The 24173-nt window shown below is 33.6% G+C and overlaps 1 protein-coding gene across 4 annotated transcripts; it reads left to right on the top strand.

The window, feature by feature from the left end:
• The first annotated feature begins 10261 nt into the window (after positions 1–10261).
• Positions 10262–20719, top strand: LOC140975873 (uncharacterized). Of its 4 annotated transcripts, none has more exons than XM_073439809.1 (14): positions 10262–10591; positions 10697–10751; positions 11490–11526; positions 11938–12100; positions 12863–12893; positions 13663–13768; positions 13865–14351; positions 14450–14498; positions 14569–14694; positions 15327–15431; positions 16456–16547; positions 16941–17094; positions 17714–17858; positions 20259–20401. In XM_073439809.1, exons 1-14 carry the CDS (start codon positions 10422–10424, stop codon positions 20264–20266), a joined length of 1728 nt encoding a protein of 575 aa, XP_073295910.1. In that variant the 5' UTR covers positions 10262–10421; the 3' UTR covers positions 20267–20401. The 4 variants fall into 4 exon arrangements, with proteins under 4 accessions (XP_073295910.1, XP_073295916.1, XP_073295908.1 ...); XM_073439815.1 differs by having other exon boundaries at positions 17714–17802; positions 20259–20390; XM_073439807.1 differs by lacking the exon at positions 17714–17858 and having other exon boundaries at positions 11938–12085; positions 20259–20719.
• The last annotated feature ends 3454 nt before the right edge of the window (positions 20720–24173 follow it).

Below are 24173 nucleotides of genomic sequence, written 5' to 3'. Positions count from 1 at the left end.
TATGGTAAGTTGGGTTTCATTTCCAACACATCTGGATGTGTTTAACCGAAATATGATTTGAGTGATTGTATTATATAATGTGATATATGCTTGGTTTTGTTTTCCTGAAATATATATATATGTTTAATGTAAATGTCGTCTCGTGTAAGAATTTAATGAATTAGCACTACTACAAAAACGGCAATTATCCGTTGTCGTAGTCATTTAAAAACTGTTGTAACTGAGGGTGTTGTTGAAAGTTCGTTCAACGACAACGGTTTTTATCCGTTGTGGTAGATCAAATTTGCGACGGTTTTTATAAAAATAGCGACGGGTCTGTATAAAACCGTCGCTAATTTTGAATTAGCGACGGTTACATAAACCGTCGCTAAATAAAATCACAAAACCGTCGCTAATTTTAGCAATCACGACCGTCGCTAATTTTAGCGACGATCATCTGTCAAGATTTCCGTCGCTAATTTGTTTCGAAAAATAAAAAAAAATACTTTTAATAATTTAATAAATCTAAAAGAAACTAATAATTCAAACTAAAATCGTGTAAAAGAAAAAAATTTTAAGTGTTGTGAAGTAGTAAAATCGTGTAAAGGAGAAAAATTTTAAGTGTTATAAAGTGGTTAGAAAAATTTTACGTGTTGTGTGAAAGTGATAAAATTGTGTAAGAGAAAAAAAATTTTAAGTGTTGTGTGAAGTGATGAAATGATGTAAGAGAGAAAAATTTTAATTGTTATGAAGTTGTGAGAAAATTTTTAAGTGTTGTGTGAAGTGATAAAATGGTGTAAAAGAGAAAAATTTTAAGTGTTGTGAAGTGTTGTGGAGGAAAATGGAACGAAAATGGAGATATTTATAGACAGTTTGCGACGGGTTTTGGTTAAACCGTCGCTCATTTACCGTCGCCTATTTTTATTTGACAACGGTTTGGATTTAAACAGTCGCTAAAATTAGCGACGGTTTCAAAACAATGTCGCTAATTTTAGCGACGGGTTTGTCAAAACCGTCGCTAAAGTTAAATATGCGACGGTTTTTTTAAAACCGTCGCAACAATTAGCGACGGTTATTTCAAAACCGTCGCTAATTTAAAAGTAGCGACGGTTTTGACAAACCGTTGCGAAATATAGCGACGGTTTTTGAAATAACCGTCGCTAAATATTGCAACGTTTTCTAAAACCGTTGTTGTTTGTCAAAAAACCACGCTAATCGACAACGGTTTCTTCGAACCGTTGTCAATTGTCCAAAAAAACACGCTAATCGACAACAGTTCATAGAACCGTTGTCGTTGACCCAAAAAAAAAACGCTCAAAGACAACGGTTCTATAAAACCGTTGTCATTGATCCCAAAAACAGTTGTCTTTGACCCCAAAAAGACAACGGTTTTCGATAAAATAGCTGTTAAAAAACATACGACAACGGTTTTTGTGAAAAACCGTTGTCGTATGTGCGTTGTTGTATGCAGAATTTCTTGTAGTGTAGTAATATCACATCATAAACACACAGTTATCTCTAATTGTAGGAGTCTTTAAAACTTTTACACCATGTAGTGTTAAGTTAGAATCGAATATCACATATTCTTGGCATGATGACAAAGCTAAAATACAAATTTAAATCATGTTGCATAATGTGAAAAAACGATGAAAATATGTTTTGAGGGAAAAATAGTAAAAATGGGATGTTAATGTTAGATTTGATTCACAAGGATGTAAAATAAAACTAAACAACGGAAAACAAATGATCAAAAGTAGTCAACAGATCTGATCGATCTTACTTGATGGCACAGAATCCCCAAAAATCTACAGAGGAAAAAAAATAAAAAAGTTTGATTTTGCATACACATGCAAACTCTCTTAAGAATCCAAATGAAAAACTGAACGACAAGCTTGGATATGTGCAAATTATACGCAAACATCGATAACTTTTTCAGAAAATTTAAGGTGCAGAAGTAAAAAATGTTGGAATTATTTTGTGGGCTCACATAATTTAATTAATTGTACATGGACAAGCTATCTAATAAAGGACTCAATAAAGTGATCTAATTAATTATGGGTTTCCAAAGTATTAAATAAATTGGTATGGTCCACTTTATGTGTAGAAACCCAGCCCAATTAGGTCTTCTATGATGGGTTGAAGACTGCTAAGGTTATATAAGGTTATGGTCCCCAAGGCACAGAGAATATAACGCAAAATACATACGGCACACGTATTCTAGATCTCTCTCTTTCTCCCATCAAAGGCAAGAATAAGGTGGTCGATTCTCTGTTGTCTTGGAAGATCTATAACTCTGACGCTCGATCTATCAATGGATTCTGGTATGTGTTTACTGTTATTCATATTTTTTGATAATTCGACATGAATTCCTGGCGTGGTGCGATATATGGATTTAGTCACATGATTAATAGATTTAGTTTATTAAATCTCCAACAAGTGGTATCAGAGCCACGTTCATGTTGAATTATGAGAATTTTGTTTATTGATGGATCTAAACAAAAAAAAGTATGTTTTATTCTCAGATCCGAGACGATTTACTAGTCTATAAATTTTTGGGATTCAAATCTGATTTTTCTTAAAATTTTTGAATTTGGATCTGAATAAATTCATGGTCTTTGGATCTAGAATTTTCGAATTTTTCATTTAAAATTCAGATTTTTTTTTTCGAATTAAAAAAAAATCAAAATCTGAAAATTCGAATTTTCGAGTTGAGCCGCCGGATTTTGGGCCAANAATATTTGATCGATTTATGTCTGGTTCTTGGTCGGAGATGGTATGGAGGTGGTCGGCCGTGGTAAGGTGACGGCTGGTCGTGGTCGCCGCCGACTGGTTTGGCCGGAAGTGGTGGCGGCGGCGGCGGTTTTGAAGGTTAGGGTTAGGGTTTTGAATTTGGGAATTGATTTGGATTAAAATTAAGCCTTGTTTGGTTGTCCAAGTTTTGAAATCCAGAATTTTGACCATTTATTAAATTTTGACTTCCGCAATTCTGATTTGTGAAATTAAATTAGACCTTTTTAAAATTTAATTAATTGCATGACATAAAATTAATATGGAATTATTCATTATTTTATCGTTTTTGTTTATTTCGATAAAATATTTGTGGATGAATAATTATAAGGTACAAATATTTTATTTCTTGCATATTTGGTCTTATGCTTTATTTGACCCAATTAAAGTAAATTAAATTTTCTTGTGAAAATTTTAAGTTAAATTGATATCTTATATCTCAAATTTGGTGTTAAATTTAAATTTCATGTTTATAAAATGATTTTGAGATATGTAGATATTGTTAAAGTTCAAAATAAATTGTGTTTCAATTTATGCGAAAAATAGTCGGCCCAAAAGAAGAATATTTTTTGGCCGAATTCCAAACACAATAGATGATTTTAAAGTGCATCTAGATCTATGCGGAAAATAATCGGCCCAAATGAAGATTATTTTCTGGTCAGATTCTAGATTCAATATATCTTCTTCAAGTGCATTTATATCTATGCGAAAAATAGCCGGCCCAAAGGAAGACTATTTTTTGGCCAGATTGCAGGCTTAATAAAAAAAAAATGTGTTTATATCTATGTAGAAAATAATCGGCCCAAAGGAAGGTTATTTTTTGGTCAGATTATAAGTACATAATTATATGGTCTTAAAGCGTGTCAAAACTATGCAGAAATTAATCGGCCCAAAGGAAGATTATTTTCTTGCCAGATTGTAGACACATTATATGATATTAAATTGTGTTAAATTTATGCGGAAAATGATCGGCCCAAAAGAAGGTCATTTTCTGGCCAAGTTTTAGCAAATATGTGGTAATAAATATGTGATAATTTTGGATTTATCCATGCATGCAATTGTCGGTCCAAAGAAAGACATATTGTTGGCCGGATTTATTATCAATATTTAATAACCATGATATTTGAGGGTACCACTTACAAATTGTTATTTTTGTTCAAAGATTAAATATCATTGTTGTGCTAGGTATTTTTTTTATGGGCCCACCACCAGCATGCTTATATTTTGTGATTTATTTAATTTAAATATATGCATGGACTATATTTTATTGTGAGTTTTTTTTTGTTCTACTTTGTTATAGCATCTTCTATATCTGCCAATCTGAACAACATTCCAGTACTTAATGGCTCAAACTTCAAGAAATGGAAAGAGAATGTTATGATAGTGTTCGGCTGCATGGATTTGGACTATGCGCTAAGGGAAGATCGCCCCACACTTTTGACCAATTCAGGAACTGCTGATGAAAAGGGTTCTTTGGAAAAGTGGGAGCGATCAAATCGCATGAGTCTGATGATTATGAAACATTCCATTCCAGATACTATAAGGGGTGCAATTCCTGAAGAAAATGATGCCAAAAAGTTCCTTACTCAAATAGCATATCGTTTCGCTGCAAACGAAAAGGTCGAGACAAGTACTATTCTGACTAAACTTGTCTCAATGCGGTACAAAGAGAAAGGGAACATAAAGGAGTACATAATGGAAATGTCAAATCTTGTTACTCGACTAAAAGCATTCAAGTTGGAATTGTCGGAAGGCATAGTCGTGCATTTAGTCTTGATCTCTCTGCCTGCGCAATTTAATCAATTCAAAATAAGTTATAATACCCAGAAGGAAAAGTGGACTTTGAATGAGCTTATTGCGCAGTGCGTTCAGAAGGAGGAGAGATTGAAACAAGATGTGATTGAAAGTGCTCACTTGGCGTCTAACTATCAAGGTAATTGCATCAATAAGAAAAGGAAATGGAGCAATAAGGAAGGAAACTCTGGGACTTCACAACATATGGAGCAACAGAAACAAGATAAATTGATCACTTGTTTCTTTTGCAAAAGGACTGATGGGCATGTAAATAAGAATTGTCCCAAATACGTCAATTGGCGTGCAAATAAAGGGTTGCCTAAGGAGCCGGTTGCCAACTGATGGTGAAAGATACATCTTATGTAAAATGACAATAAAATTGTTGGTGTTTTAAAAGCTTAATTTAGAAACTGAGATTTTTCTTTTTCTGCTATTTGAATTTGAAAAAAAAAAAACGAAATTTGATTTTAGTTTCATGTTTGGACAAATCAAGTTTTTTCTTTATTCATGTGGTATTTTCAATTTTTCGAAATTCAAATATGTTTGGTATGAGTTCTTTGATTGGTAAGCTTGATAAATTGAACATCAATATTTTAAATGACATTGACATTATGCATGCATGAAATTTTGAAATTAAATGCAAATTAATTTCGTATGTTGACTTTAGTGGGAGTGAGTAAATTGGAAAGTCAACATTGAGAAGAATATATTGATGTTTATGTCCACATATGTGGTGATATAGGTTTTATCATGTGGTAATCTCATTCGGTTTTATAGAGAACATTTTTAGATATTGTGAACATCATTGGAATGTTGGGCAGATCTTTAAGAAACCCGACACTGGATCATTAATCGGGTTATGCGGTACATGAAATGAACTAAAGATTTTATGCTCACACATCGAAAATCTGACATTTGGAAATAGTTGGATATTTGGACTCCGAATAAAGTTGCGGAATTTTATCATCGGTAATGATCATTGGTCTAAGAAACCATTGAGGATCAATTGTGATAATAAAGCTATTATATTATATTTAAAGAACAACTGAAACTTGTCAAAATCAAAAGATATTGACATAAAGTTTCTAGTTGGAAGGAAATAATTCAGAGTGGTTGTGTGTCAATTGAACATGTTATTGCAAACTCTATATTGCGGATGCGTTTGTCATGGGTTGGCCACCCAAGATTTTTGGGCACATGACACACATTGGTGTTGTCCATATAATTAATATGCCTGTACAGTGTGAGTTTGTATTCAGTTTATGCGTTGACTCATTTGACATGATTTAAGTTTCTATACAGACTAAAGTTTATTTGAATTACTCTGAAATAAAGTGATGACTTTCATTGCGGTTTAGCATTTGGTTGAAAGTCTGTTATTGGACTCTTTGAGTCATTAGGAGGACCAGTTGGAAATACATGTTTTATTCTTGGATCACATTTATGTATTTCCATGCTACACATCCATACTTGATATATGTTATTGATTATGCTAATATTGTGATCATTGATGGGTCTAGTGATTTTAAATGTAGCGATGACTGCTTTGGTTCAATATTAGTATAATTGATAGACCAGATTGTTAAGGAATATTTTGGTTTAGATAGCAAGAGCTCAATCCAGTTTTTGCATGTACAATATCCGGATAACTTATGTGGCCCAAGTGGGAGATTGTTGGAATTATTTTGTGGGTTCACATAATTTAATTAATTGTACATGGACAAGCTATCTAATAAAGGACCCAATAAAGCGATCTAATTAATTATGGGTTTACAAAGTATTAAATAAATTGGTATGATCCACCTTATGTGTAGAAACCCAGCCCAATTAGGTCTTCTATGATGGGTTGAAGACTGCTAAGGTTATATAAGGTTATGGTCCCCAAGGCACAGAGAATATAACGCAGAATACATACGGCACACGTATTCTAGATCTCTCTCTTTCTCCCATCAAAGGCAAGAATAAGGTGGTCGATTCTCTGTTGTCTTGGAAGATCCATAACTCTGACGCTCGATCTATCAATGGATTCTGGTATGTGTTTACTGTTATTCATATTTTCTGATAATTCGACATGAATTCCTGGCGTGGTGTGATATATGGATTTAGTCACATGATTAATAGATTTAGTTTATTAAATCTCCAACAAAAAACACTAAGCTATTGATGGGTAGTTTAATTCTTGCATTTTACTACACAAGTTGGGGCATTTCTCAAGCATTCTGAATCAACCCCTCCATAAGCTCTAACTAGTCCTCCAGTTCCTAGTTTGATTCCTCCAAGATACCTAAATGTAGAGAGAAAAAATGATCCCAAGCCCAAGAATCAGCACATATTCAATCAGAACAATAATCAAAATTTGGAAAAAAAAATCCATATGACAGGCTTCCTTCCATATCCCTGATAATTTTACGGAACCAATAACTGAGAGTAGAAGTACCAGTTGTTTATATAAATTTAAAAAAACAAACAAGAAGAAGTTTCAACAGCGTCTAATATTCCAAGCGAAACATGCAAAAGCAGTTCCAGGACTTCTTTAAAAGTGAAACTCAAATAAAAAAGAAAATGGCAAAAGCAAAACATAATTTCATACCTCATGACAACCACCATTATTCTATCTATCCCCGAAGAGGCAATTGCAGACTGTATTGGGTTCATCGTCATCATTACTCCGGAACCGATCTCCAATCTAGAATCAAGACCGTAAGAATTGGGAGATTAAATTGGGAGATTAGAAAAGGAAAGATGACAATAAAAGTTAGTTAATATCCCCCACAAATGTAATACCTATCCTTGGCGTAATGATTCAATAGACTTTATGCTTTCTACAGACAAGTTAACAAATTTGAAGTACGTGAAAATAAAAATGATTATGAGTACAAGTTATCAGGCGAAATGGAATTGTAGACCCAAAAACAAAACAGATAAAATTGAGAGAGAACAACTAGGCATAAAAATATGACTAATCATAGAAGAATTCTCGTGTTTGCGATAAAATCTCTGCATTGGGTTAAGAATGCATATCTTCCGTTGCATAATTTAAAATATGTGAAACCAGACATAAAATTTATTCCAGTTCAAAGTAGACATTCCGCATTACTCATGACCAAATTCTCTTTCAAGTCTCGATCATTCCTCCTTTCTTAGGAATCAAGGTAAAGTACTAATCGAATAAATCACATTGGGATTGCAGACAGCAAATTCAGTCACTGAAGAAGGCTTCTAACAAGCAAAAACTCGGCACCGAGCTCGGGTGCCTTGGAAACCCCAAGGTGCCCGTGACTTATACTTTTTCTTATTTTACCTGTGGGAGATTCGGCAGAGGAGATGGGGAGCTCGGTCGGGTACTGAGCTCAGGTGCCTTGGCAACCCCAAGGTGCCCGTAACTTAGATTTTATCTTATTTTACACGATGTGGGTGATCTGGAGTATGTAGGTTATCTTACAAGCCCAGCCTTATCCAGCACTCTGTAAGCCCTACGTCGCACTTGACACCTCGCAGATTGTTCTATACAGCTCTTTATTTGAGCTCGGATTTCACTAGGTCTTCATCTATGATTATTTACTTGATATTGTCTCGGAGCATCACTATATCATATTATATTTCTGTCCAGAATCTTGATCATGGTCGTCTCAGGAACAAACTACCACTTCGGATCTCTATGGTCTGCTTGAAGCAATCTGTATTATCTCATACTTCTTATATATGTTCGGTGTTATGTTGGTCTTAACATCTTTTCACAAGATCTTACCGAGCATTATAGCCATTCATGACTTCTTATTCACTATCAACTTAGCATGAGAGATCATTTGATTGTTTATTTAGTATTTGATGACTGTATTGATCAAGCCTCAAGGAGTGTTATGCTTTTCAATATTTATTATCTTAATTCGACCCCTCGTCAAACACAAGTTTTTTGCCACTTTCTCGGCCTGGCATGGATGGGTGTATATTTGTTTATTTTGTTCCTATCGATTATCGGGCTGACTCATTTGTCCTGCCACATCACAGTTACTTGAAGGGATATTATTATACACTTTCAAGTTCTCATAGTATCTTCTCATTCAACTCATCGATCCGACTTCATGGATAAGGTGAATAAATCGGAACGAGTGTTGACATTAGCCCAACTTCTTGAGGGGGTGTGGTGATGTCCTATTATACATCCCGAGGTATCATCTTGAGGGGGTGTGGTGATGTCCTATGATACATCCCCCGAAATATCATCTTATTCACAATAAAAAGTAATACTTTTAGCATAAAAAGTAATACTTTTTTATGAATGACCCAAATAAGAGATCCGTCTCACAAAATATAACCCGTGAGACCGTCTTACACAAGTTTTTGTTTGATTATTATCAGATGAGTGATGCTACATGTACATCCATATTTGTACATCAATTTGTACAACACAAAGAATTCAATGCGAAAATTCAATTTGTCAAAATCTCACTATAAATTAAATGCAAAATCTCGCGATATAACAGTAAAATCTCGCGATATAATGATTGTAAAAATTGATGTAACGATATATTAGTTGTACCTTTAGCATTGTTTTATCAGATATGGATCAGACGTGGATAGGGAAAAAATACTCTCTATACATAGTATTGACTAGGATACATATAGATAATATATTTATAGGCATAGTTTGGTACACATGATAGGATAAACATATGATATATAATATAAGGATAAGTTAAGGATAAATAAGATGTATGATATTATATTTAATGTTTGGTATGATTTTAATAATAGTGATTAAATTTATATATTCGATTGTAGTGACAAAATTAATCTTATCATAATAAATTTTATAATTTCAAAGTTGTTGCTTGAGTTCATATTTTTTATCTGTTCATGCGCCGACAATGTTTGCATGATTTATTTATTTTTACCTAATTTTATATATTATATAATATGATAATTGAGCCCTTGATTTTGTGAGTCAAGTCAAATATCAATTTTTAAGGTTAATCAATTGATACTAATAATTTTATTGATATTTATAAAAATCGTTTATATAATTATCTCGAGTTCATTTATATAATTATCATATTGTATAATATATAAAAATAAATAAAATATTTATTTGATGAGGCGGTAAAATGAAAGAACGATAGGGTTTAAGATTTTTATATATTGAGGGCAATTTTTGCAGTGNCGACAATGTTTGCATGATTTATTTATTTTTACCTAATTTTATATATTATATAATATGATAATTGAGCCCTTGATTTTGTGAGTCAAGTCAAATATCAATTTTTAAGGTTAATCAATTGATACTAATAATTTTATTGATATTTATAAAAATCGTTTATATAATTATCTCGAGTTCATTTATATAATTATCATATTGTATAATATATAAAAATAAATAAAATATTTATTTGATGAGGCGGTAAAATGAAAGAACGATAGGGTTTAAGATTTTTATATATTGAGGGCAATTTTTGCAGTGTTTTTATCATTAAATTAAAATTATCACATCTCATAAAAAAAATATTTTATCCTTATATAAAATTATTTATCACGGGCTCATGATATTATCATAGACTTTCTAAAGAGGTACCAAACGTCTCTTATCTAGTGTACCAAACTATACCTACAATATTAAATTGGTTAAACATATTTAATAAAAGATATTTTTTAAAAAAAATCTAAATATATATATATTATAATTAAGGAAAATATTACCAAACGATCGGCACCAAAATCAAATTGGAGTTGGAGGGGCGCGATGTCAGTCTGGGATTTCCCGGCACCTCCGCAGGGCAAGGCAACACTATTTTTTCTCTCCCTCGGCATCCTAAAAAACCCTAGCTTCTTTTTTAGTTCTTGAAAACCTTCCATTCCGTCCGGGAATGGCTCAATCTGCAACACATTCTGAAAATGTTGTTAACAGTGGCGCGTTGTTGTCGGAGGAGTACGAGCATGTGCCTTTAAAACAGAGGCTAAAGATGTTGATGGCGACCCACAGTATTTCATTCGACTCGGTCGTTAAGTTGGAGAGTGAAATTCCGGAGTTAACACCGTTCGTAGCCCCGTTTCTTAGTTTTCATTTGTCATTTCTTCCTGCGAATTCCAGCCGTTCTTATTATCATTGTCACGCTCTTGAAACCGGGTTTATCATGTGCAGAAATACAATTGGCTCTGTGGCTAGAAAAAGGGGAAATAAGCACTCCAATTCCCAGGTCCCTTTGTCTATGATTTTCCATGTTGATTTCCCTATACATAGGCGCAGAATTCAATACTTTTTATCTAATTCTTTATGTATGCCCTTTTCTTTTTCGTGAGTGTGGTTCAGTACAACTCATGTTCTGATGAAGCTCAAGTTGAATAGCATTGTTAGGAATTGCAGTGTATTGATATGGTAAAAGATAATTTTTATTTAGATCTTGAGATCCATTTATTAGAAATTGTAATGGAACCTTTACTTCATATATATGATGCTTCCTATGGGGAAGAGATGGAGTGTTTCTGTGTTTGTTATTGTAGTCCGCCTTATGTGTTGTCACACGTTGTACCTTAGCTGCTGGTAGAAATATGGTTAAACCTTGGTTTCTTATTCGTCTTTGTGGCAGACTGCTGAGTATTTTATTTAACAGACACGAAAATGTACATGGAGATCGATCACATGGAGATTTGATGGGATTATCTTTTCTACTGTGCCAGTTATTATTTTGCGGGCTTTATCAATCTAAACTTAGCTCATCCATTTGCATCTTTATCATTCCTGTCAAACATATAGAGTGCTGTATGTGAGTATGTCTTAACTCTTATCATGTTATTTTCACTTCTACCGTGTGAGCTTGTAATTTATTGTCTGCTTTATTTTTATTCCGCGTCACATTCAATATCACGATGTATGTTGATTTTTTTTCTTTTTAATACCTCAAATATTTACATTAAGTCACTTTGGTATTGAGCAGATGATTGAGACAGTTATGAGGCAAGAGAAACATGCAGGTAATAGATTTTATAATATGACTCAGCCTGTAGGATTTAAAATTTAAATTGTATCCTGATTTTTTTTAAAAATAAATTACTGTCTTCTGAAAATTCATAATTTATGATCATGTATAGTGTTTCATGCACATGGAAATCGGAGAAACAGTGAAACTAACTTCTTTCAAAATAGGTGGTTTTAGAAAATGTTTCATATTATGAATTTGCATATTTTAAAGTTCCTCTCTTGTTCCTAAATATTGATATTGCAAAATTTAGCTGAGCTAGGTGAATGTGACAATCAAGAAACTTGAGCAAGTGACTGCATGAATCAAGTGTGAAATTCCCAATTACTACAGCATCTGACGAAGTCCATTCAGAAGATAGTAGTTTGCTACCCGAATAATTGCATTTTCAAATATCCTATTGCAGTGAAGGTTGAGGAAGGCGTTGATAGTCAAGCAACCAAATGTAGCTACAGTTACTCATTGCCTGGGATCCAACAAGTTAATTTTGGCCCTGAGACGAGTGATCAATTTCGTGATGAACTTGATCATGTTGTTTTAAAGGAACGACTGAGGTGGCTTCTTGCAAGGTTTCTCTTTTTTGTTCATTACTGTTAGATCTCTCATCCATTTACCTTATAAAATGTAATTGTACTCTTCGTCAAATGCTTGATTAAATTGTTTTTTAGCAAAGCAGTTGCATTTTAACCACGTTAATGGAATGGATTAAGCGGAATTAGGAATTTGATTTTTTTTAGAAAGGCCTGCCGAGAGGAAGGGTTTGACCAGTCTGAAGATCGGTTCCACGAATAAGGTTTTTCTTTATAAAAAGGCTTTGCTATCGTGTGGTTAATAGAATCACTGTTAGCATTTTTTTAAAAAAAGTGTGATCCTGCCAACATGGTTTGTGGAATCGCAACAATTGGCGGTTTATCTTATCTTGGTAAACCGCCTCCCACCAAATTATTTTGATAATGGATGGGCAAAAATGCAATTTTTTGTTAGAAAACTCTCGATGAGATTGCGTTATTACTCTTCCTGTTGGTATATAGGATTAATGTGAGGGAGGTGAAAAGGAAATGGAGAATTGTTCAAACCGAACTTGCACCACATTTTTCATTTGGGGAACACTAATGTAATTTGAATTTGTTGAAATAAGCCCAACAAATCTTAATGGTCGAGCATATCCTTCATGACCGAACCGGTACTTTTTAGAGTTTATACCACAAAAGTTTAATTACTGGACACAGGATTGATTTATCTAATCAATATTTTTCTTTTTCACTGTCTGATCTCTTTATGTTATTTGTTCTTCCATAAATGGCCTATCCTTTTTTCAATCTATTTTGCAGCAAATCCTTGGAATTGCAGTCAAAGCTGGAGGTATTTTAATTCGGTGATAAATTGAAGTGGCCCTTGATGTTTTTGAGTTTTTAGCTAAATGTTTCACCAACATTTGTAGTATGTATCACTTTGTTTACTTGATATGGATTCATATTTTAAAATTTAGATTCAATTCTTCGAGTGCCTCATGTTTTAGCATTTGGCATTAAGCCTTTGTTGCACTATAATTCCTTGATTACTTCTTCTAGGAGATTTTTCACAAAATCTCAGTGGTTAATCTTGACTGAATTTCTGAATTCTATAAATGCCAATTTCTGGGTCTAGTTTGCAATCAAGCAAATCCAGGATGATCATTCTCTACATCTAACTCATTCTTTATTTATATGTACATATCCTATTGCCATTTTGGTATGCATGCAGCAATAATTTCCGGAAATCGGTTGAAAATGGAGGAGTATTGTTTATTTTATTGAACACAATGTCTTCCATGGTATCAGGCTTAAAACAATACCACCCTTATGATACTTACTGTGAACAAAATGAGAAAACTGAAAAGTGTAGAGCTGTTGATTGTTTACAATCATTATTGTGGTGCACCATAGTTTTTTTTGGGAATGGAATGTCTTGTTGGCCTTTTCTCCATTACCGATAACTGAATCCCCCCTGGGTGTTCCTCTTTTATCAAACTACTTGTGGTCTGGCTCGAGTGGGGTAAATGAAAATATTTATTTATTTGTCTGAATAAATTTGTTTCAGTTTTTTCTGTTGTGAATTAATAATTTGATATAGCTGCCTTCAAATTTCACAGAAGAATTCTTCTGAAATATCAGTCTCGGTTTCTGAATCTGGTAACAAACAAAGTGCTGGAAGAGTAGGGCAGTTGAGTTCTTGCCATCAAAAGCTTGCTGTACCTGGTAAATCAAATTTTTGAGATGTACATGACTATAAAATATGGTTACTGTTATTTATCTTGTAAATTTGTTCATGCATTTTTGGGTGTTTTCCTGAAGAAACTGGAGTCCCATATGCAAGGGATTCCTTGGGGATTCAAAGAGAGGACAGCATTAACTTTTCTGAGAAAATAGGCTCTATATACGAATCAGATTGCGGAAAGGCCCTTCTGTCTGGTAGTATTACCCCCGCTCAAGATTCAACCAAACAGAAGTTGGCAAATATCAAGGTTGAACCACCTAATTGCCATGAATTTGAGAGTTTCAATGTAACGACAGTGGCAAATATGTCCTTTAGTCACTTGGTCTCCATGAAAGAAGAAGTCGATAATCTTGATGATTTGTACGAAACTGAGCTGGATCATATGTTGCTCCGAGACAGGATGAAGTTGCTGTCATCGAAAAATGTTCCCCGTATGAACATTCACCAAAATTCAGAACGCCTGAGCACAACGGTTCCTTCTGCCTTAAATTCTAACACTGGTCCATCGAAACCTATTCAGTCATTGAAAGTCAATCGTCCAAGAAAAAGGCGAAAAACTGTCACGTAAGTTGGTTGTTTGGTTTTTTCAAATCAAACACTACAAAATATCCTGATCCATGACGTGTCAAGTTTCATGTTGCTATGTTTTGTGCTAATTTCAGGGATTCAATTGAAATTGCCATGGAAGAAGATGCTCCGGGACTTCTTCAGGTACTTTGGGCATCTTACTTATGTTTCTCCTCTGAAATTCGGTACATGGTTATTTTTTTCTTATGAGCAGGTATTGATTGAAAAAGGCGTTTCACTTGATGAAATTAAGCTTTATGGTGAATCGGAAAGTAAAGATGCTTTAGATGATTCATCCACCGAAGATAACTTTTCAGAACTTGAAGCGGTTATATCAAAGGTTGTGACAAAATTATAATTAGTGAAGTTCCTTTTCTGTTGGATGATTTTTTTACCACCTGTTGAACATTCTTGTTCTTCATACTGGTCAACACCGCGTTGCTTGTTTTAATTCTCTTTTTGTATTTCAATCACACAGATTGTCATGATGACTAATTACATGAACATTTAGGACTGCTGGTTATCAAACTTCCTGTTGGCTGCCTATGCCATGTGAAAAAGTTTTTATTTTTATTTTTATTTTTTATGTTCCATTTGCATGTAAAACATTGATGATGTTTCTAGATTCTGCTAAGTTAATGAAATTGCAAGTGGACTGCCTTCTATACAATGATGAGATGTACATCGCACAAAAGTTTTTACTTTTGATAATGGAATGGTAGCAGAGATGGAAAATGATGATTGACATGATGGAAACTGGAATGATGGATGGGGTATTGATCAGAGCTGTTGGCAACAGTAACTTTACCGCTCAAACTTATTAAGGATATAAAAAACTGAATCTAATTCAAGGAAATATATGTACTAAATAATATGCTAAAATGGCCGATATCTATTTGGATTTTGGCCTTGTGAACTAATTGCTGCATAATGTTTTGTCCAATATGTCTGATTTTGTTATATGTGCCACAGCTTTTTATGCAGCGGGAATCATTGCTGAGGCTAGGACCCTTGCGATGTGGAAAGGGGGAGAAGGCTAGTTACTGTTTGGCATGCTTATTCTCACTTGTGGAACAGGTATGGTACCTTTTATATTTTGCCCCTTTTTATGCGTCAACCCTGTTCCAATTTGAATCGGGGAAGCTGTGGGAATAGCCGTTTAAGGCTCTTTTATATTAGTCCCTAAACTTAGTGCGCAAAAGAGAAGAATTGGACATATTTTATGTTGGAAGTTTGTCCAACAAACATCGTAACTGAATTTAGGTCAAATAGAATCGAGGAAAATCAGAACAGAGCTTATAATTTAAACCGAAGTGAACTCATCTCAGCCAAATGAATAGCTAAGACAAATTTGCAATAGGGCGAACAGAAGCGAGAATTCTCCTTTCTGGGTAAGTGGCAGAGGCAAAACCCCTCGTTACTCTATAGATGGCTGTGGCATGGAAGATGCGGAGTAGAATCTGGCTAACAACGGAACATAAACCTTCGCGGCATTGTCAATTTAGATGACTATAATTGGAATGGGCCTCACTCAGCCGGGTAAGAAGTTGAGGCAGGCTATAATGAATGCAGATTGATTGGTGACTTCACCTTTGCCAGAAATTGGTGGTGAAATCTACACTTCCCAGAAGTCTTTGGTTTACCATTGTGCGTAATATACACTTAATCTTTTTTGATTAATCCATCTGAAACAAAACATATTTCAGGCAAAATTGAGTTGCCAACTTAGTGAGCAACAAGAATAACATTGATGCAAGGAGTGCCAAAATAGGTGTATACACATATTTAACAATTTTACAGAAATAAACAGAATTGAATTGAGATAGGACAAAACTATAAATATTAAATTTGTGGCTTCTGAATACTTTATTTATCGTCGCTTTGGGAACCACTTTTCCTCTTACGTCACACCTTCCGTGCCCTTTAACTTCTTTCTTGTTAGGCCACCTTTGTGGGCAAGCTTCTATGATAAATTAAAGAAAAATTTACTGAAAATTGTACGTCCATGTAGCTGCAGTTAAGATTAATATGAAAACAGATACTTCTGTCTTTAATTCAATGTTCTTTGGGTGATCGCTTAACCACCTCATTTTTCCGACAGGCAAGATATCTACAGTTTCGAAATTGGCCAGTTGAATGGGGATGGTGCCGAGACCTCCAATCATTTATCTTTGTTTTTGAAAGGCATAACAGGTAACTTTGTCGCAATTATGCTGTAGAAAAGAGTCCTTTAAATGTCTAGCGGGCTTAGATCTATGGGGCCTACACTATTATCCCGATTGTCAAGAATAGACTAGAAGCAATGGCTTGGGAAAGTGGATAGGTTTTGGAAAGAGAAATAATATAATACAGGACCAGTTGGAGGGAAAAACATTCTAGCTTATTTGTATCTGTTGAGAGCTAGCTTATGCCAGGGCAAGAAGATTGAATGTTTTTATTCTTCTAAAAGGATTTATTCCTTGGCTGAGTATTTTGTCAGATTAGTTCTTGTTTGATCGGTTTTTTGATTGTTTTTGAGTTGTTCAAAGAATGTTTCTATCAATGTCTGAATGGATGAAGGGTTTACCAACACTTTCATGCTTGCAGGATAGTTCTTGAACGCCCTGAATATGGTTATGCAACATACTTTTTTGAATTGGCAGCTTCTTTACCAATACATTGGCAGATCAAACGTTTGGTGACTGCCATGAAGCTTACCAGCTGCGGCAGGGTTACCTTACTTGAGAACAAAGCATTGATGGTGATTGCTATACATAAAATCGTATTTTATTGCTAGAAAAATTTGACTTTTAATTAATGCGAAAATGATCTACCCGAAGTGTGTTATGATTGGCTTACTATTCTGGGCTCGACAATTTGATTTGTATGTGCTAATGTGATTGAAAGCCTGAGGACTTATTGTTGGTGCTAATAGTGAAGTTACAGGGTCTCGATCTTCAATATTTTTGCACAAAACATGATCCCATTTCTCATTTGTTTTGGTCGCAGTTATTTTATCTTCTTATTTTTCTGATTCCTCATTGAAAACTCTTCAACTGGATAGATTAATGTCTCTATTTGATGATGCATCTTTCTTTCTGAGGCATTTGAGTTGTAAGTGAGACGCAGATTATGAAATTTTACATGGTAAATTTGTCATTGTTTCTTGATTGCCTCTAATGACTTTATGAATATTAGTATCGAAGTTAGATTGCCAGTCATATTCAGTGAAAAAATATCTTGAATTTTCACTTTTAAATGTCTATAGATTATAACAGAATTTTTAGCGCCTAACATTTGGTGCAAGCATGATGAGACTCCTTCTCTTAAAAAGTTGTATCTGATTATCTCATGAAACCTTGTACTTCTCTGTTATTTAGGTTGCACTCCCACATAGTTTGGGGCTTATCTATGGAACTCTTATTTGCATGAGAAACTTTGGTGGCTTTCAGCATGCACGATGTGAATGGTGTGTGCTGTTATGCAATATAAATTTTGATAGACGGTCCCTTGTACTATCCCGAGGTAATGTAGAATTTGCAGCACAGAAAAAACCAGTTGCCTAGAGAATTAATCTGGTGGCTACTTAGAAGGAAACATGGGCATCAATGTTTTATCGAGATCATTAAAGATATGTATGAAGATGCCCCTAACTAGTGTTAGGTCTGTTGGAGGGATGTCATGTGAATTTCTTGTGGCATTAGGACAATTCACTGTGGCATTAGGACTTCATCAAGGAACGGCTTTAAGCCCTTACCTCTTTGCTTTGGTTATGGATGAGCTGACGGGACATATTCAAGATGAGGTACTTCGGTGTATGTTGTTTGTAGATGATATTGACCTGATTGACAGAACTTAAGAAGATGTAAATAAAAAATCAGATAGATGACGTGAAGCTCTAGAGAGGAAAGGTTTTAGAATTAGTTGCTCAAAAATGGAATATATAGCTTGTAATTTTGGTCTTGAATCTAGATGAATGGGTAACCCATTTTAGATGGAAGGTCGAGAAGTCCTAGAATGTGAAGCTTTTCGCTATTTAGGCTGCGTTTGGTTGCAGGATAAAATAAACTAATGATTAGTATGTAAATGATAAAGAAAATGATTGTTGTAGAAATATAATGTATGGTAGTATGTTTGGTAAGATTTTTAAGTATTGGATAATTTTGAAATTTTTGATGAAAGTACAAAATTGCCCTTCCTCTTTTATTTTTCTTCTTCCACTCCGATGGCGGCGGTCCGACGGCGACGGCGACGGCTGTGCGGTGGCGTCCGGCGACTTTCCGGCGAGGGCGGCGGCAGCGAATTTCCGGCGACGGCGGCGAGGTCCGGCGGCGGTCCAGCAAGGTTCGGCGAGGTCGGCGGCGGCGGTCCGGCGAGGTCGGCGGCGGCGATCCGGCAGCCGAGGTGGTTCAATAGCGGTGAAGGAAGAAGGGTAAAATTGGAAAGAGAGTAGGGATAGAGGAGGGATTAATAATCCTTCGGAGGAATGAGATATTATTTAATCACACGTAATACCACCTAATCACTTGTAGGAGGGATTGAGCTGGATAAATAAAAATCGTACCAAACGCAGGATAAAGTGTGATAAATTAATCAATCCTACCTAATCCTATCTACCAAACGCAGCCTTAGGATCTATTATCCAAAAGACATGGTACATTAGAGAGGATATAGATTATATGATTAAAGCAGGGTGAATGCAATGAAGGATGACATTAGAAGTCTTATCCAATAGAAGAATGTCTGCGAGATATAAAGGAAAATGTTATGTTATTGTTCGACAGCTATGCTTTATGGCTCGGGGTGTTGGGCCACTACATGACTACAATGCATAAAATGGCTGTAGTAGAGATGCATATATTAAGATGGATGTGTGGCAAAACCCGCAAGGATAGAATTAGAAATGAAATTATTATAAATTATTTAGGTGTAGTTCTCATAGAGGATAAGATCATGGAGAGACGTCTAACATGGTTTGGTAATCTGAAGAGGAGACCTAATACGATCTGAATCCAACATATCTTAGATCGACAGGTTAATGGAATGATTAGAAGGAGGGGTGGGTTTTATTAGATCTTGATTTAAGAGATGACATGTGAGAAAATCGCTTAGTTTGGAGAACTAATATCCATGTAGCCGACCTGGCAACTAGCGGAAATGTGTTATGATGATGATGGATCTATTATTTCTACTTTTGTCTATCAGCATATGACGATTAATCATTTAAGGCTAAAGATTAATTAAATTATGAACCGAGGGAAATAGGGTTAAAAATGATAATTTTCTGAAGAAATTGAGAAAAGGGAATGGATAAATAATGGACGCAGAGGACCACATTTCACTTAATGCCCTTCTATTCAAGTGCTGTTTTTTTTTTTGAAAAGCTGCCCAAAAAATTATAGGATCAGGCAATGATCAGATCCAGCAAATAAACTGAAGCGATGGTACTAGAGAGAGGACCATAAGAAGACCTCTCTAGACAGTCTAAATTTTAGTTTCTTCATACTCTTGCGCTGTTGCAACCTTTATCCAAGTTCCTGTTTTCTTATACCCTGCAAAAGCAAACATTTTTTTCAAGTTTAACCTTGCTATTTGTGTGAATGTCTCCTAGGGTTGTATTTTATTTATCTCTAAAGTTGTTAAATGTAAAGTAGAAGTATCTTAGTTACATGTGTTCTTTTACTACATTAACAGCACCTTCATGTGGATACCTTTAGCCTTTTAGCCTTTTGGCTTACTTGTAAAAATTTCTTTTGGTGTTTTTCTTAATATGCTGTTTAAGATTGTGTGGGCTTCTCGAAATGGCTGCATTATGATTTACATTCATATCTACCATAAAGCATGATAATGCCACTCTGATGATTATAGCTATGTGATTTAAAATACCGAGTTTGCCTTTACGATTTAAGCCAAAATAATGTACAGGTAGGTGAAGATTTGACAGAAGGAGAAGCTCGGGTGTTGACAGAATTTGGTTGGATACCGAACACTGGTCTTGGAACAATGCTCAATTATTTTGACCGAGTTGTTCATGACAGGAAGAACGAGAAGTACAGCTCTTCTGAATGGAGTTCCAAAATTGGTAAGCTGCTTATGGATGGCTACAACGGTGGCACTATAATATCTGCAGGGATTCCAAATAGCGTTACGGAATATAATGGTGAGCATTCCATGCAAATCAAGCTAGAACTTGATCCAAGTCAGTTCTTTTTTGAAGTGTAAATTGTGTCATAGAAACCTGCGGGTATTCTCATCTATTCTGATTAATGGGACAACTGATAAATGGAGCACAAGATGTGAATATTTTTGTCATTTTCACTATGGAGCTGTCTCATTTTATGCAGTTTATGTTACATTTATCTATTAAATGTTTTATGTTCTGAAAACTATGAAGGTTGCCCGCTGCATCTGTCTTACATCGTTGTTTACCTGAATGAGCATGACATCTATAATATTAAATATATATTTTTTTTGAGAAAATGAAACTTAAGAAAATTTTGTATATATTTTTCATAGAAATGCTTTTTAAAAGAGGTTAAGTCGCATCAAAATTTTCCCACTAAGAGATTGGTTGATAAATTGATTGAATTTGGTACCTTGTCCAATCTGTCTCGAGCAACTAGTGTTGGAGGGCTGATCAGTGTGACTGGTACTAGCTTAGACAAAACCTATAATTCGAGTCTATGCTAACTTTCTAATATACGTTTTTTGAAAAGCTAACCCAATTTGTGTGAAGTGGCTATTGATGTTTCACGTGGCCAAATCATTGACTTCTGATTTGCTTTTGTTAGGATATGTGGAAATATTTTGTCTTCTTTTTATCTTCTAGGTGATTATTTATTTAGATATATTTGATTACATTATCAAATCGAATCAGGCTTCTTTCAGAAAAAGAATGGTCGAGAACTAAAATGTTACTATTATATTTAGATACACGAGGCTGTGTTGAAGAAAACACGATCTTCTATCAATACTGTACTAGTCTTCTTCACATGGTGATTAATGAAGTATGCCAAAATTAATTTATGGACAAGTTGATCATTACATCACTCAATTAGTCTACTTCATTTTTTATTAAGATATTTGACTCCTTTTTCATAGAGATAGTGACCATTTTTAAGTATTTAATTGAGTTATAATTTATTAAATACAATAGAAATTTGTATGCCTATAATCTAACGTAACATAATTATTTAATTTTTTTTTCTTTGAATGGGTTTAATTATTATATGCAATATCTATTCCAATAATTAACAAACATGATAGTAAAAGCTAATTTGAATTTTTGGGGGAGCTATTATTTCTATCTTTCTTTACCACAAATTAATCTAGTTTTATTATTATTTTTTTTAATGATTGGTAATTGGTAAATTGACTTTGTCGCATTCTAGAATGCATAGATGTCATGTTGACATTGTTGTCCAATTAGTTTCTCTCTTACCGTATTAAGATTTGTTAATGGGTTAAACTCGACTATTTTTGGTAAAAGAAACTTGTACATTTAATTTAAATAAACAAACAAATACATCGAACAACTAGAATATCAAGTTTGAACAAGATGTAAAATTTTCAAATTAATAACAAGAGCACTAATTAATTAATTTTTGAAATATTTAAAAGTCAATGTTAACCTTTCACGATCAGCTTAAGATGTCCTTTCAGATCCCATATGGCTTTTGAACAACATTCCATGCTATATCGATTTGGTCATCTTTTCAAGCATTTTGGTTTTTAATTAAATTTTTTTCTTCCATGCCATTTTATAATATGTGGACTTTTATATATAAGAGAACTGCTAATTTCATTTTAGCTTAGAATAATGACATTATGTTGTTTTTAGACAGCTTATATATTAGAAAACAATGGTTATTTATTTATTTTAATTATTTTATGACGTAAGAATCGTCAGCTACTACTCTTTGAGACGTCCTAAATAATCGCTCGATAACGCAATATCTTGAAAACCACGTCAATCAGATAACTCACGCTGAGCAAATCACGTGTGTCAAACATGTCCGAGAATGTATTGGTAGGGTAAATCAAACTCCGAACTATTGACCAAAAAATACTCACTTACTCCACAAACTCAAGCACGCCCTTAAGACTAAACCAATGATTGTTTATGTTTTAAAATGTTTTAAGTCCATTCTATCACAACCAACTGATAAAAGTTTTCTTATGTTTTGCATTTTTTTTAGAGATTATTATCTCAGCCCACAAAGAGAGACTTTAATTTTCTACAAACAAAAAATGAGTTTGCCGTTTACTTTTACTTTTGTAAATTATATATATAAAATTACGAAGAAATATTCTTCTTCTTACGTGTATATTCGTTGAATGAGATTCCATTGATGAATATTCTATCACAATTTTTATTGTTTTAAAAGAAATAAGATCTTGATATATGGAAATAGATAGGTCTTTAAGTTTTTTTAATCGATTTAACAAAGGATTAATATGTCTAATTGTAAAGGATGTTTACAAAAATAATTGCCTAAAATTTTTAAATAATATAGTATATACTATTTTTTACAATAATTTTTTGTTTATTCTAAATTTTATTTACAATAAAAATTAAATGTTTATCGATGTCAAAATTTAGAATATCGTATAAATTATTATTATTCAACAAAATTTAGGGTTGGTCGGGAAATTAATAACATTAATGGGACAATCAGGACCACATCTATCAAGTTCATGAAATGCTAGATGTCTTAATTTAAAGTAATCTCTACAGTTTTACGAATCTTTATTCGGATCAACTCTACCGATATTCACAATAAAAAAACAATAATCTTAGCATAAAAAGTAATACTTTTTCATGGATGAACCAAATAAGAAATTTGTTTCACAAAATACGATCCGTGAAACCGTCTCACATAAATTTTTGTCTTTAATTTAATAATTACTTTTGATTTTGAACTCGTCACTCTATGTTTAGGTAAAACGTCGATTTGTTTTGGCAATAATTGATGGAGAAATTGTGTTATTTAATAATATTTTTTAAAAATTTCTTTGATTATTTTTAATGCATGAAATTAAAACTTGATAAAGACATCGTTTTTGTTGAGCAGTTTTAAAAATTTGAATAAAATCCAAGTCAACTTTGAGATTGATCCACTATTATTTCATGCATTTGTTATCTTTTTGACAGTTCAGCCAACAAGTAAAGAATCTTGTACAGAGGAAGAAACTGAAGTTCTAAAATTTTAAAAATTAGTCCATTGCCTATGACTTGTGTAAATTATAAATATTTTTAAATAGTTTTTTGTTTGTTCTATTATTTGATTGAATGGTTTTGTGTTTTAATTTTTTTATATATTTTATTTTATTTTTACTCAAATATTTTTTTAATTGTTTTTGGAGATCATGAACTTTTCTAATTTCGTGAGAACATATTTATAAAAAAAAAATTACACAAAACATGTACGAGATATCTCATTATTGATCAAATTTGTGAGACACATCTACGACCTGATCTATAAAAATATTACTTTTTTATGTCAAAAATATTATTTTTCACTGCAAACGTTTTATTTATTTTGTTAGTTATGTTATGAAGTTAGTTATGTTATGAAAAATATTGTGTAATATATGCTAATTTAAGTGAAAAATATTAATCGATCCATCTCACATATATAAATCTTTGAGATCATTTGATACGTGTGTGTATATAGGTGTATACATAATAGATAATAATAATAATATAAAAAATAAGTTATATTATTATACAAGTGCCGGTTGAGAATCCAATTCAAGATTCCCCAACAAGGTCTGTCAAAAAATCTACTCTTCAGTGTTTGCATTGATATATAACCAACACTGTTCAATTTGAAATTT

The sequence above is a fragment of the Primulina huaijiensis genome, chromosome 1, assembly GCF_012295235.1.
Source record: "Primulina huaijiensis isolate GDHJ02 chromosome 1, ASM1229523v2, whole genome shotgun sequence".
NCBI classification, from domain to species: domain Eukaryota; kingdom Viridiplantae; phylum Streptophyta; class Magnoliopsida; order Lamiales; family Gesneriaceae; genus Primulina; species Primulina huaijiensis.
Note: the sequence above shows the minus strand (reverse complement) of the source record. Positions and strands in the feature narration are given on the sequence as shown.